This window comes from Pelmatolapia mariae, linkage group LG3_W, assembly GCF_036321145.2.
Source record: "Pelmatolapia mariae isolate MD_Pm_ZW linkage group LG3_W, Pm_UMD_F_2, whole genome shotgun sequence".
Lineage (NCBI taxonomy): Eukaryota > Metazoa > Chordata > Actinopteri > Cichliformes > Cichlidae > Pelmatolapia > Pelmatolapia mariae.
In genome coordinates, this window is record NC_086229.1 from 74,977,813 (window position 1) to 74,993,918 (window position 16,106).

General features: G+C 41.3%; 1 protein-coding gene and 1 pseudogene across 1 annotated transcript; both read right to left on the bottom strand.

Annotated features, from left to right (window-relative positions):
- Positions 1 to 617: 617 nt before the first annotated feature.
- Positions 618 to 2,573, bottom strand: LOC134624813 (nuclear factor 7, ovary-like; annotated as a pseudogene).
- An 11,914-nt stretch (positions 2,574 to 14,487) lies between these two features.
- On the bottom strand, positions 14,488 to 15,858 carry LOC134624814 (nuclear factor 7, ovary-like). The gene has a single exon (XM_063469891.1). The coding sequence runs from the start codon at positions 15,856 to 15,858 to the stop codon at positions 14,488 to 14,490; it is 1,371 nt and encodes a 456-aa protein (XP_063325961.1).
- Between the last annotated feature and the right edge of the window lie 248 nt (positions 15,859 to 16,106).

A 16,106-nucleotide genomic window follows, 5' to 3' on the forward strand; every position in this document is an offset into this window, starting at 1 on the left:
GGACACTCATTGGCTGCATTAATAATTATAAAAGCTTGTTAATGCTTGTTTATTTTTTCAGGACAATACATGGTACCACTCTACAATAAGACTCCCCTTATAGATGGCTAATAAATAGTTTATAGCTATATTATTAATTAATCTGTAAATGCTTTATAAACCATTATTAATGGTTTGGTATGCATTAGTTAAGTGTGAGAAAGAGAAAAAACTGACCGGTTTCTTGCCAAATAGTGAGCCAAATGTGTTCACCTATATATTTTATCTAGAGTTGCTACATTAAACATTACAGACTAAGTTACTATCCTGTAAGCATAATCAGCATTTGTAAACATGTTTTTTAATCATATAAAATTGTACTTCATAAATGCATTATAAATATCCACAACTATCAATCGGAGCTTTGTTGTACAGTGTAAAGCATAAAACCACTTATTAATGACTAACAAACATTTATAAATGACAAAAGAGTCTTGTTGTAAAGTTTAAAACATGTCAACATTTATTTATGATCAACAAACATTTCTAAGTATTACTGGGCATTACTATAAAAAGTATAAAGCACCAACAGTTATTTAGCATTGCTAAACTTGTAACCAAGCTTTAAAAAACAGACAAGAAGACAACAACAAACTGCTCCTCCCATTCAACACATGTCAGTCCATATCCCAGCAAACTAAATCATCTCCATTTACACACATCAAATAGAAACATGAATCACTTGTAATGATTAGAAACTTGATAGAATTTCAAATCTAGTTTGGGGAGTCATTCAGTGAGAAACAGTGAAATGATTTTCCATGTGAAAAGGTGGACAGCAGAAACAGAAAGAAACAGTGAGAACTAAAAGAGAAACAAAGAGCTTTGGAACAACGAGGCAGCAGGAGGACAGCTGCAGTTTAACAGCTTCAATTCACTGACAGGAAACAACATTAGAAACATCATCATCCTCAACTCATCTGCTCCACTGACACTGACACCTTCAACGGCAACACCTTCACTTTACCAACAGTTTCAATATATGGAAACATCCTGTGAGTGAAAGTGTGTGTGAAGGTGTGTATGTGTGTGTTAGTATCAGGATCAGAGAACGACAGCTTTCCTCTGTTCCAGTCCAGATTCACTCTGATCCTCTGGAGCTTCTTCCGTACTGAGAGAGCAGTGACAGGAGCTGGTGGTGAGTGTTTGTAGTATTTACTTCCATCAAATAATATCTCCCATAATCCAGACTGTATGCTTCCCTTCCTCTGCACAGACTCTGCTAACACACCCAGTAACCACGGTGTACTGTCTCAAACTTCAACATCCCAGCTGTGAGTCCCTGAGTTAAAGCCCTCAGAGGACAGAACAGAGCAGAACAAATCAATCCTCTCTGGATTATCAGGAAGCTGCTGCCTCTCTCCTCCTCTCACACTGGTCAGATCTTCAGACAGGATGAGTTGTGGATGAGCAGTGTTTGGGTCCAGAATGAGAGGAGTGTAGGAGACCATGTCCTTCATGTTGTTCCAGATGTTGAAGGTCAGGTTGCCCAGGTGTTTGGCCTGGTCTATCAGAGCTCCTGAGGGCAGCTGTGGATCATCCAGCAGGGGGCAGCGCTGGACTCTTCCCACTGCAGCCTTGTAGTTGTGCAGGAATGAGACGTCTTCAGCTCTCAGCTCCTCCTCTGTGGCTCTGACTGTGTCTGAAAGAGCTGCTATCTCTCTGCTCAGAGCCTCCATCTTCTCCTTCATCATCCCACTCTTCTGCTCCTCTTCCTCCCTCAGTGCAGCCAGCCTGGCCTCCTCTTCCTCTGCTAGAAACTGGTGAAGCTTCTTAAACTGCTCCTTAATCTGCCTCTCTGTGTGTCGGGCCTGGACCTTAATGTGTTCTGCTGTTTGAGCAAACTTCACTTGAACTTCTTTGCAAACCTTTAACTTGTCTTTTAAGGGCTCCAGAGTTTCCTGAAGTTCCTTCTTGTGTTGTTGTACAGCTTCATCGATGGGTCTGAATCTGTGATTGGTGTGTTTTTCTGAGTCTCTGCAGACGAGACACACTGGCTGCTGATGGTCCAGACAGAAGAGTTTGAGTTTCTCAGAGTGCAGACTGCAGAGAGCCTCTGAAGCTCTCTGATCTCTCTCCTGTAAGAACGACTCACACAGGTTCTTTAAAGCCAGATTTAAAGGTGGTTCTTGCACTGATATTTCCTTACAAACTGGACACTCGTGTGTTGTTCTCTCTCTCCACCATCTCTTCAGACAGTCTTTACAGAAGCTGTGGCTACATGACAGAAGAACAGGATCTCTGAAGACCTCCTGACAGACCGGACAGCAGAGATCCTCCTCTGATCTGGAAGCCATTGAGTCTGTGAGTGAAGCTGAAAACAGCAGACAGGAAGTACAGTCAGTCCTGGCTCCCCTCCCTCCTCTACGACCTTCACTGAAACTTCTTTTGAGTCGTGTTTTTGCTCAAACCCACATTCAGTGTGTGGAGCGTCAGCAGCTTGAAGCAGCAGTGTTGGAGTTTTCCACTTTTCTCTCCTGTAGCTGGACTCACTCAGAGGAAGCTGCTAGTTTGGTCTGAACTCAGTCTGATCGTCTGTGTGTCTCTCTTTACTGAGAAAGAGGAACAGCCTGTTTTCTCATTTCTCTCAGGTGAGTGACATGAGAAGGCGGAGCTTCATTACACTTATTTCACTCAGCTGGGCCCACATCCTCATTTTAGGTTTGACAGCATTTTTAGTAGACAAAGGTGAATCGCTTAGACATGAACTGAGCTACGATTTGGGAAAAGCGTTGGAGGGGACTGGCGGCGGGCCTGGGCCTGGTAGATCCCCATGTACTAATGAGTAGTGAAGAAGTGAAAGGATTCAAAAGGAGAAGAAGGGTGGGGCAGGAAAATGAGTGTAGATAATGTTTGTGTAGATAGTGTTTGGAGGTGTAGGCATTTCAAAATCCTTTTTCCAATTGCACTTTAATAAACTGGATTTCAAAATCCATTTCCCTTTCCTGTTTGCTCAGGGATTAACTTCTGGATTAGTTGCTGGATTAGGCTGTCTCTCCTGCATGAAGTCCAGGTGCTGGTTTTCCATTGTGTGCATCTGATGGCCCAAAGCTGACTCAGAGCTGTAACACCATCCATGGCTGCAGTATGGAACAGATGTGGGTGTGTCCTCATCTCCCAGAGGAGTCCAAATCGTCATCAAACAGCCCTACAGACACAAAAACGTGAAAATATAAACAACCAGACTATCAGCAGTGATTTAAGTACTTTAAGACTTCTGTGAAAATCATTTACAGTATATATCACAGAATTTAAGGCCTTTATAATCACAGAGCATACAGAGAAAAGTACTAAACTGAATCATTTTCAGCTTTCGTTTCTCATGATGTATATTGTATTAATAATTACATTTCATTATCTGTATCTTTACCACACATTTGCCACACAGGTGTAGATACTATAGGTTCAGTGAATGCTTAAATTGCACTGATTAGAATATACTGGACATTCAAAGCTAAGATTCAGTGCACTGTGTTAGAGGCTGGGATTTGATGAATTCATCATATATACAACCTTTGATCATCATTTATGTCCAGTTGAGAATGAATCTGTGCACTCACATATTAAATGAACTGAAATCAGTAGTGTGATCTCCAGTCTTGATATAAGGAATGAGAGAACTGACAGCTGTTATTTTAATCAGCCTGTCTCAGTTGTTTTAACTCTAAGTATCACAAAGTAATGTGGTAACATCTGGACTGACGAGTTTACTGTCAGCATTGTAATCGCTAGTTTAAAGGCTGTAGGTTGCAGCCATTGCTCTAACACTGTATAAATGTAACAGGGCTCAGTGCTGGTTGTAACAGTCTGAGCTGCTTCCAGCTTTATTTGTGAAGAGCACAGCAGCTTACAAAACACGTACTGAGCTCGTACAGCTGCGACGTAAAACTTTCATGAGCTAAATTGACCTTAAAATAACGGAGCTACATGCGGTGATGCTAGCGTTAGCCACGTTAGCGCGTTACCTTCAACAGGTGGTCAGACTGCGAAAACAGGCACTCAGTCAGAGGTTGCGCTCTCCGTTTAGCTGCAGGCTCCCTTCATTCTTCACATATCCGTGTCGAGCCGAGTGTAAATCCCGAGGCTGAACGGCCTTTGTACAAGCACACACGCTTCGTAGCAGGGCGAAGCTATGAGCTAGAAAAATCCAGGCAGACAGCCTGTGTCTGACCAACCAATCAGAGAGCTCCTTACATCCCACGGTTTGGCTAATTTGAATAGCCGCACGATTTTTAAAATGAAGTTGTTAATCCAGCAGCTAATCCAGAAATTAAATGGATTTTGAAATGCAGTTTATTAAAGTTCAATTGGAAAAAGGATTTTGAAATGCAGTTTATTAAAGTTCAATTGGAAAAAGGATTTTGAAATGCAGTTTATTAAATTGGAATTCAAAAATGAATTTACAAATGCAGAATTTATTCTACAATTCATTATTTAAGCACAGAAATCTTTATTTCGATGCGCGTGGCTCTTGTGGTCCTCCATAGAGTCAGTCCATGTAGTACAAAAACAAACACAAAAAACGTTAAACAGAAAAACAGAGGCTCAATTAGAGCTTATATATGAATAACCTCTTGTCAAAAGTTTTTAACAGTGAATAAGCTTATAAACTATTAGGTTGAGTGCTGAGTGCTGTCTTTTTAAGTGTCCTCTTTTGCTTGGTCTGGTCCTTATTTTTCCTCCCAAGTCCAGCTCATTTGTAATGGCATAGATGGCCTCGCACCTCCAGTGTGGTCCCTCCAATAAAAGAAAAGCGTCACACCTATCAAGAAATTAAAAATTTTAAAAAAGCATTATTGTGAGTAATGTTTTAAACGTGTATGCATATGCTTGTGTGTGATTTTTTTTTTCCTAAGCCCAATTTTCCAGAGATAAAAGGTATTACCTGAAATTTTTTACAGTGACATGTATTTCAATTCCTATTTGTTGGATCTTCCCATGACAGCCTGCTGTTGTACATTGCAGCAGAACATACACCAGCAGGCCATTTTAAGCAGTTTAACCAAACTGGAAAATGTTCTTTTTTTTTCCTTTTTTTTTAAATTTGCTTCCGGTAAGAATGCTTCTGCATTGTTCAGCTCATCCGTATTGTGCAAAGGCTAATCCAGAGGGAAAACCCCAGCATCAAGCGGTTCATTGCTGCAGGATTGGTGGAAGGCTTAACTCCTCAGGAAGGTCCCTGACTTCTCTGGTCAGCTCTGTCACAATGGTTACCAGTTTTTGAAAGGCTGCATCTGTTGGAAAGAACAATAAAACAGAGAATACTGGCTTGTGATAAACCGGATAATTAGTGATGAGAAAAACAAATATATCCATAAGTCATGGCTTCACATTTTAATTTCAAGTTCAAATAGTTCAATCAGCTCAAACTGTTTACAAGTTTATCCCTTTCAGATATAAAATAAATCCTATGTAAATTGACAAAGGACAGAATTTTACAACTTGCCTTTTAATAGACTCTCTGAAATTGCCTCACAGACTCTCTTGAATCTAAAAAAAAATAATCACAATAAAATAATATTTAACAATATAAAATCAGTGTTTTGATGATGTTTTTATTACAATTACAATGCACTTATGATGAAATGTATTTAATCAAAGCACACCTTCATTGTTAAAGGCATTGACTGTAGACTCCATTTGCTGGGGAGGTTGCATAGTTGTGTAGGTTGGTGTGTTGGACTGGAGAGGCGAAAGGAGATGGTAGCAGGCATCGTGATGGTTGCAAATAGTGGGTTGGAGGACAGATGCCAGAGTGGTGGAGGCTGTCTAGAAAAATGATTACAACATAAAAAGGCTACATATAACTTATCTAAAAAGGTTCCTTTTCCTCACATACAGATATATACACATACATACACACACACACACACACACACACAAACTAAACATGACATAATTACCTGATACTTCACACAAGGGGCCTGGAGGTTGTTCATAATCAGTCTGTGTAATTGTAAAGGGGATTTGGTCTATAAGTAAAAAAAAAAATTCAGGAACTTATAAAGTGCACTAATGTACTAAGACCTTTTTTTCATCCAGAAACTTGTTTCTTATTAACAACGATTTTAATAATAATTTTCTTCTCATTTAACAAAATTAAAATGTGGACACAAGTGGACACATTGGTTTTGGGCTGCTAGTGAAAATAGTTCTCTTTCCAAATAACTCTCTGAACTAACACAGTTAATCCCTCCACATGTTTGTACTGTCTTGCTACCTCGCCAGATCCGCCCCTCCGAACCGTAGTAAGGAGACCTCTGGCTAATACATTGGGTACCGTGTCTGACTCCTAACTAGCTTTACTGTCTGGGTCAAATTTGCTAGCGAGAGACTGAAATGCTGCCTTGAATCGCTGCTCCATCAGAAGTTTATTGATTTGGAGGCGGCGAACAGAGTGTACAGTTCAGTCTTAACAGCTTACTTACAACTGGGTTTGTCAGGCACTCTTTTCAGCTGAAGTCGTTATTATTATATTTCCATGCTTTCATCTGTCATTTCTCGTCGGTGACTCGCACATTTTGACTCTCCTTTTTGTCCCTCCCTCCGCTCACACACACACACACACACACACACACACACACACACACACACGCACACACCGGGAGGGGCAGTCGAAGACATTCTCCCAGCACCACAGAATACAACGCCCATAAAGACGTTTTTTTTTTCTTTTTAAATATCATATTGCGTTCATATTAAATCCATTATTTTATTTTATTTTTTATGCAATATGCGGGCGCAAGTAGAGGTGACGTGGGCCGTGTTTCAAACTCCTACGTAAGCATGCAACGTGATCATGGTGTAACAGGCAGTTGGTCCAGATGTATGAAAGGGTTTGTCTGTAAATTGAAGCAGGTGCTCCCGAATCTTTAAAAGTAACACAAATTTGTACGTGTCACATTACGTTTCTGGATCGTATTGTACACATTTGTAACTCTTTTGAGGTAAATTACTTTGCATACAGCTGCCATAGAGCGAAAGTCGGGGTACACGGTGGGCAAGCTGACGCAGGGCTAACAACACCCTTGTAGCTCGAGCTAGCTTTAGAGATATTATAAATGCTAGGGAACCAAATTAAATCTATATTTTAGAACTCTCTCATAAGAAGGTAGACACAAAGGTTGTCTGGCTCCCACATTGTAAATGAACTATAAATATTAACAAATATTCAGTTTTTTTCAAATTACGAATAAATAAATTCTTACATTCTTAACTGATATGAAATCTAGTGAAGTGCAGGGATGATTACTACGTCTCCGATCAACTGTATAACAGCTGAGTTTCACTCAACTGTGAAAAACACTGTCCGATAGTGGCTAGGATGTACCACTGTGAGAGGGGTGCTACGGAATTGACTATGTGCACGATAGCATATGCTAGTTCCGGTGCGGAAAATCCTGTGTGGAGCTTTGTTTCCGGTGTCCTATTCGCGCCCTGTTTAATGTCCAAAAGAAGTTAACCAAATGAATGAATTAAGCGTCGATTTACATTTCTATAGATGTCTTGGTCATTTACCCAATATAACTGTAAATGATGTTCATGGACTTGTCGATATTTTGCCCCCACGCCTCGGAGCAAAAGAGAAAAGGGATTCAAATGTTATATTTCTCAGCTGTCCCTCGTTTATTGCGGGTGTTATGTTCTAAAAATAACCAGCGATAGGTGAAATCAAGTAGCCAATTTTATTTTTTTGATGCGTGGACATCGTGGACATCCAGTACTGCACTTTTTAATTTAGAAGGTAAGTCACAACATACCCTTCATACATACTAATGTATAGAAACCCTCACCAGCAATCGTTCATTTTTTGTGTGGCTTTTTTCACGGTTTGTTAACATGCTGTGTAGGTGTGTACTTGACTCGCTGATATCGACATAACGGGAAACATCTGACTGTTGTTCACCTGTAGTTTGAATGCTGAACATTTGCCTGTTTAAAGAATAAGACCAGTCACTATACAGAGATGTGCTTCTGAATGTGGACGATGTGTCTTATGCTGCAGTGATGCAGTTCTGCTTGTGTTGAGTGATGCAAACAACCGATTGATCTAAACTCTTTAAACGTCAATCACGTGGTTACCGGCTACCGGCGAAAATAATCGGGAGTAGGAAACTACTCATAGGTATCCCATGTAACCTGATTACCTGTTCAAACAGTGTTTTTGCGGTTTAGGAAGCAGCGGGGAGCTTTTCCGGGATTATGATGGTAAGCATGGTTGTTTTCCCAGAGGAAACTGGGTGACCAGTGACAAAGTCTAATATTATGTTTGACCATGGCCTGTGAGGTGTGGATAAAGGCTACAAAAGTCACGCAGGATGCAGAGTCTGTACCTTATTTCTGGCACACCATGAACCGAATGGTATGCTTTTCAGAGGTGGAGATTGGTGAATATTGTGCAACCATGAAGCAGCTCAAATGCAGAGCTGATGAGTGGAAGGGGGTATTTTTTTATGGTTTTTTCTTTGAGGCCCTGGAAGTCAGGGGCACAGCAAGTCATCCTTTTCCCCTACAAAACAAACCCTGCACCCATTGAAGTTTTCCATGGCAACTCATTCTAGTTTTGACAGATTGTACTGGTGACTGGTGGGTGGACTTGGCACCGAGAAGGAGTTCTATGGTGCAGTCGTGGAATGGTGGAACTGACAGGGCTTTACTGTTATTGAAAACCTCTTGGATGGAGGTCATGATAAATAGTGGCCACCCCTGAACCCTGAACCATGAACAGATGATGAAGAAAGGCAGTGTCTCTCTATGGTTACCGTTAGCACTGGCCAGAAAAGGGCAATCTAGGGGCAGGAGAGGTACATTTAACTGACTAGCCAGATACAAATCAAGGGGTTATGTTCACAGCCTGAATCAACAAGAGCCTGAAAGAAGTGAGTGACCTGGTTGACGATTAATGACACCAAGAGAAGAAGACAGGGCTTGTGAATCACATGAGAACATAGGTAACTATAACTCTTTTCTCCCTCTCTCTCCCTCAGACAATTATCAATACAAAGGGAGAGAGAGGCTAACTCCTCAAAGGTGGCTGGCTTGTCAGGTGAGGCCATTTGGTCTTTCATAGCTTCATTCAGGGAACAGAGGTAAACTCCCTGAAGGGCTTGACCCGGCCAGCCTGCCTCTGCAGCTGCAGTCCGAAAGTCTATTACATAATCTGCGATTGTACGCCGGCCCTGACGGAGGTTTAATAATCTCTGAGCCAAACAACATATGAAACAATCTTTACCTTAATCGTTCATCCTTTCTGTCAGGTTGGGTAGTTTTAGGGATGATGTTGTGAAGTCTTTTTCTTCCAGAAATTCCATTGTCTGACGGCTCCTTTAAATACAGAGAATACAAACTGTTGGCCCTGGTCTGAGAGAACATAGGTTGATGAGTATTTATGGGTTTAGTACATGGGATACAGTTTCTGTCATGGCCTTCCAAAGTTCTATCCAAAGTGTGCAGTAATGGACAAAAGACTATTAAATATAGGTTTCTACTTTCAGTGAGGCCTAATCACACCCCCATCATCTGACTGGGAATGGTCAGTGTAAATGTTTTAACAGGACTTTGCACAATTTATTGCACATTCTAGATACCTGGTGTGCACTTAATATTTTTTCAGCGAGGCCACTACTGCTACTCTGGGCTGTGTTACAGAAGAGCTGCTGCTTTGCCCTTCCCCTTTTTTCACTTTGTTTATTCTGCTTTGCTTGTGGTTAAGGGAGTGCCCAACTCTATAATGTGATGGGCACTAGTTAGCATTAATATTTGTTTATTACTCGGGTTTTAAGTTCCCTTGAAAAATAATGTTGTTAATGTTAATTTGTTAATGTGTTTTGAATGCATGGAGTTTTTCATTTTATAGCACAAACCACAATACTGGTAGATTAAATAGATAGTTTGTTTGCTTTAAACTGCAGATTCGGTTTATTCTTTTGTTTTGGACATTTTGTTTATGAATGATTTGTAAACTCTTATTTTTGTGTCGCAGCACTGGAAGGAGGTCATTTTGAAGCTGCATATCACCGGTGTGTTTCTACAGTAACTACAGAGGGTGAAGAGGACGACTCTTTTCATGTTTTGGATATATTCAAAACTTTTGTTTCCCTTATTCAGAAGCTGAAAGCCTAAAGTGGGCGGGGCTGGGTGGTGCTTTCAGGTTTTGAGCTTGCAGTTACCACACCACCACCCTAGTGTGAGTGCATCATGATTGCTTTCCCTTTTTACCCTGTCATCATCACTCCCTTGCGTTGCCACACATACACACATGTTAAATGGGAATTATATACTTTTTGATCTAGAGGCATTGAGTGAGAGAAGTCCCGACCCAACCCTTCCAAAATATCAAGTCAAATCAAATACAGAAATGTTAAAATCATTACTCATAGATTAGGAGAAGTGTCCACTCATGTCCTCTGATTCTTGCTGGAAGACAGAATCATCCATTTCTGTGCTCTCTGGCTGCTGTAACATGTCTCCTCATGTTATAGATGAACTCTCCTATGTCTCTTTCACTGTCACTCATGTGTTTGCACAGCTGTGGACATCAGCTACCTCCATCTGTTCGGTGCCACATAGCGTCAAAATGAGTGGATGATGTTACATTAAAGTAGTAAAACATTGCACTCTCTTTAAGCAATAAAAACAATGAAAAATTAATGATGAGCTCTACAGAATATAAATGGATAGATGTTATGATCATAGTGAACAGGTCAGTATGTGAAGGTCAGAGCAGCTGAAACTAAATGCTCTGTCGCCCACTTTGTGTCATGGTCCTGGTTCGGTGACGCATTGCTTTGAGTTTATTGTTATTATTTTCTAGTTTCTTCTGACTTTCTATTAGTTCTCAGGGTTTCATTCTGGTGTTCAGTGGTTTATTACTCCAACCTGTATTCTTCCCCCACGTGCTTGTTCGTGTCCCTGAGTTTGTGTTTGTAAAACAGTTTGTGAGTTTCCTGTTTTACTTTGAAGGTCTGTGTCTCGTTGTGTCTAATTAGGTTCAGCTGTGTTCCTCTCTGGTGTGTCATTCCCTCATTACGTTGTGTGTATTTATAGTGTATGTCTGCCTGTGTTCCAGGCATGTTTTCAGGTGTGTGTAGTTTTCCCAGTCTAGGTATTAGTTGCTCCCTGTTCCTTATTTCCTGTTTTGTACTTTGCCTTCACTACCAACAAACGCTCACTTGCACCCCAGCCAGTACCTGCATTTTGGATCCTTTTCTCACTACACCACACGAACACTGCCCCAGCCGTGACACTATGAACACAGTCAGTCTTCAGTCCATCAGTCCATTTCAGCCTGTCATAAAGCACTTTTTGTATAAATGGACTCATTAACATACAAACAATCCTGGACAGCTAGCTGCTGTTGAGATAGCCAACAGGACAAATTCTTCTGTTGTTCAAAGTTGTCTCCACCTCCAACCAAAACTTCATCTGCACGGTTAACAAAGGTCTGAGCTTTATCCTGTGTATCATTCTGGCTTGAACTACCATTATTCTCCTGACAGGAAGTGCACTCACTCATCTCATCACACCTGTTAGTCGATGTTATATGTTATATATATTTTTTCTAGTTTAGTTTATATATTTATATTTTTATTTTTGTTTGGGCTAAGAAACGCAAGGAATAGACGTTAGACCAGTGGAAATCTGTATTTCTGGCTGATTAGTCCAAATTTGAGATCTTTGCTTCTCCCTGCCGTGTCGTTGTGCGACACAGAAATGGTGGACAGATGACCTCTACATGCATGGTTCCCACTGTGAAGGATGGAGGAGGAGGTGTGATGGTGTGGACGTGCTTTGCTGGGGACACTGTTGGGGATTGTGATTGAAATGTATTTATTTTATATATTGATCATATGTTTTAGTAATATCACTTTTGTGTCACTTATATACATAAAGGATAGCATCACAAATGTGTTCTACACACACACACATAGAGTGGGGCATTGTAACTTCATGGGAGATGTTAAACAGATAGTGAGACTTATTGTCCAGATGGCCTGACCTCCACAGTCACCTGACCTAAACCCAGTTGAGATGGTTTGGGATGTGATGGACCGCAGAGTGAAGGCAAAAGGGCCAACAAGTGCTCAGCATCTCTGGGAACTCCTTCAAGACTTATGGGAAAACTATTTCAGGTGATGACCTCATGTTTGTGGCTAGTAAATGGTTTAAATAAGCTGCTGATTCTAAACATTGTCATCAGGTGTCCCTGTGGATCCTCTACAGTGAGTATAAGTAATCTCTTGTACAGCTACATGTGCTGTATCTCTATCTGACACTTTGATGTTCATCTACATTCACACAGGAGTTGTCAGGACAAACAAGCCTGTCTATGTAATGCAGAAGTGTTCCTCAATGGAAACAAACTACAGATAATTGTGCTCAGCCCAAATGGTTTTTCTCATTACAGCAGCTTGATTTTTTTAATATAATCTTGTGATCATATATTATTTGTCCATGATTGTTTACATTGTTTCTTTTCAAACATTTATTATTCTCAAAAATAATTTCTGACATTAGCAAATAAAAACATAAGTAATAATGTGGAAAAAACAGTTCTTTCTGATGTATGGTAATCCAGTATTCACAGATATTATCAGAAACACAAATACAGTATTTCAAATATTTAAACTTAAACAGAAGAACAACTTACTGCATTAATCCAGACACAAAACTGCCAAGTTTGAAGCTGGCTCATGTGCACACATGCAGCTTCAGTTCAGAGACAAACGGCAGCTGCACAACCGACAGTGTGTGCGTTCATAAGACCAAACCACACACACTCACACCCCACACTCTCGCCCACCCATGGGGCCATTCTTGAAATATAAAGAATGACAACTTTATTCCTGGACTCTGCCAGTTTGTTCCTCTTGCATCTGAAAAGTTGCAAGTGTTCTGACCCGACACTCAGAAGTGATTGCTGCCAGCTCAGATTTCCTGAACCCTTCTAAACAATACCCGTTCACTCTACTCTTCGCTGTCTCCACTCCTGCTGAAATCAGTCTTGACACACACGACTCCAGTCGCATCATGCTTAGTTCTTAGTTTGTTTAAAAAGATTTAATTTGCTTTGGCAGTTGAAATTAGAAGTTTTACAGCACTGGACTTTTGTGTGAACCAGCAAACTGCTTCACAGAAAAGATGACCCTCATCAGGCCGTACAGCTTATGTACTGTGACAATAACAGAAGATTATTATGGCTATCTTCTCCCAACACCAAAGTGGCAGTCTGCTGCGAATCTTACCTGTTCAATCCAAGTCCACTCAGTCCCTCGACCTCCTATCAGTTCCTTTTCCTGAAATAAAAGAAACATGGACACAAAAACACACCCTGTGTAGCCTTAATTGTCGAATGTTATCTTTCAGTTGATTATAAGGCCCAGTTCAGGACATCTTGTTTGGACTCTCTGACCCAGAGACTTATAAAAAGCCATCACTGGTGTTTGTGTAAGCATGCTGCGAAAACTCTCTGCACTCTATGTACCTGCAATATTTCAAATCCAAACAATAACACTGAATGAAGCTCTTGACTCTGAAAACATGAAGCGCCAACCCATTTATGAGCAAATTTGCATCGTGTATATATTAAAACAATAACACACAGCTTTATTTATTTTATAAACATCCATCCATCCATTCGCTTCCGCTTATCTTTTTCAGGGTTGCGGGGGGTGCTGGAGCATATCCCAGCTGTCATAGGGCGAGAGGCAGGGTACACCCTGGACAGGTCGCCAGTCTGTCGCAGGGCTATTTGATAAACAATTTATAATTTTTCAACCCCAACACTGGATGACACACTCTGCTTTGATACAAAATAAAGCTCAGATATTTTTCTCTACACTAGTTTATCTCATTACAGCAGTTTGATGTTTCCCTTTGAATCCCCCTGAAGATACTGACAGTGAAGCACGTACATAATACTCCAGTCTTTCAACTCTGATCTTATTTAGTTCTATTAACACACTCAAATCTCATTTGTATCATGAAGAAAGTCTTTAATCAAACAGAATTCGAATATCAGAAACATTTCATATATGGAGTTAAACATGAATCATTGTTTCAACAACATATTTATTGTTGTCATAAAGAGACAAAAAGACAACAACAAACTGCTCCTCCCATTCAACACATGTCAGTCCATATCCCAGCAAACTAAATCATCTCCATTTACACACATCAAATAGAAACATGAATCACTTGCAATGATTAGAAACTTGATAGAATTTCAAATCTAGTTTGGGGAGTCATTCAGTGAGAAACAGTGAAATGATTTTCCATGTGAAAGGTGGACAGCAGAAACAGAAAGAAACAGTGAGAACTAAAAGAGAAACAAAGAGCTTTGGAACAACGAGGCAGCAGGAGGACAGCTGCAGTTTAACAGCTTCAATTCACTGACAGGAAACAACATTAGAAACATCATCATCCTCAACTCGTCTGCTCCACTGACACTCACACCTTCAACGGCAACACGTTCAGTTTACCACCAGTTTGAATGTATGGAAACATCCTGTTAGTGAAAGTGTGTGTGAAGGTGTGTATGTGTGTGTTAGTATCAGGATCAGAGAACGACAGCTTTCCTCTGTTCCAGTCAAGATTCACTCTGATCCTCTGGAGCTTCTTCTCTACTAAGAGAGCAGTGCGAGGAGCTGATGGTGACCATGCTGAGTATTTATCTTGATAGAAGAATATTCCCCACAATCCAGACTGTATGTTTCTCTTCCTCTGCACAGGCTCTGCTAACACACCTAGTAACCACCCTGTACTGTCTCCAACCTCAACATCCCAGCTGTGAGTCCCTGAGTTAAAGCCCTCAGAGGCCAGGACAGAGTAGATAAATCGATCAAACCTCTCTGGATTATCAGGAAGCTGCTGCCTCTCTCCTCCTCGTCTCACACTGGTCAGATCTTCAGACAGGATGAGGTTTGGATGAGCAGTGTTTGGGTCCAGAATAAGAGGAGTGTAGGAGACCATGTCCTTCATGTTGTTCCAGATGTTGAAGGTCAGGTTGCCCAGATGTTTTGCCTGGTCTATCAGAGCTCCTGAGGGCAGCTGTGGATCATCCAGCAGGGGGCAGCGCTGGACTCTTTCCACTGCAGCCTTGTAGTTGTGCAGGAATGAGACGTCTTCAGCTCTCAGCTCCTCCTCTGTGGCTCTGACTGTGTCTGAAAGAGCTGCTATCTCTCTGCTCAGAGCCTCCATCTTCTCCTTCATCATCCCACTCTTCTGCTCCTCTTCCTCCCTCAGTGCAGCCAGCCTGGCCTCCTCTTCCTCTGCTAGAAACTGGTGAAGCTTCTTAAACTGCTCCTTAATCTGCCTCTCTGTGTGTCGGGCCTGGACCTTAATGTGTTCTGCTGTTTGATCAAACTTCACTTGAACTTCTTCACAAACCTTTAACTTCTTCTTTAAGGGCTCCAGAGTTTCCTGAATTTCCTTCTTGTGTTGTTGTGCAGCTTCATCGATGGGTCTGAATCTGTGCTTGTTGTGTTTTTCTGAGTCTCTGCAGACGAGACACACTGGCTGCTGATGGTCCAGACAGAAGAGTTTGAGTTTCTCAGAGTGCAGACTGCAGAGAGCCTCTGAAGCTCTCTGATCTCTCTCCTGTAAGAACGACTCACACAGGTTCTTTAAAGCTCGGTTTAAAGGTGGATCATCCTTTGAAGATCTTCTCTTACAAACTGGACACTCGTGTGTTGGTCTCTGTCTCCACCATCTCTTCAGACAGTCCTTACAGAAGCTGTGGCTACATGACAGAAGAACAGGATCTCTGAAGACCTCCTGACAGACCGGACAGCAGAGATCCTCCTCTGATCTGGAAGCCATTAAGTCTGTGAGTGAAGCTGAAAACAGCAGACAGGAATTACAGTCAGTCCTGGCTCCCCTCCCTCCTCTACTACCTTCACTGAAACTTCCTTTGAGTCGTGTTTTTGCTCAAACTCACATTCAGTGTGTGGAGCGTCAGCAGCTTGAAGCAGCAGTGTTGGAGTTTTCCACTTTTCTCTCCTGTAGCTGGACTCACTCAGAGGAAGCTGCTAGTTTGGTCTGAGCTCAGTCTGATCGTCTGTGCGTCT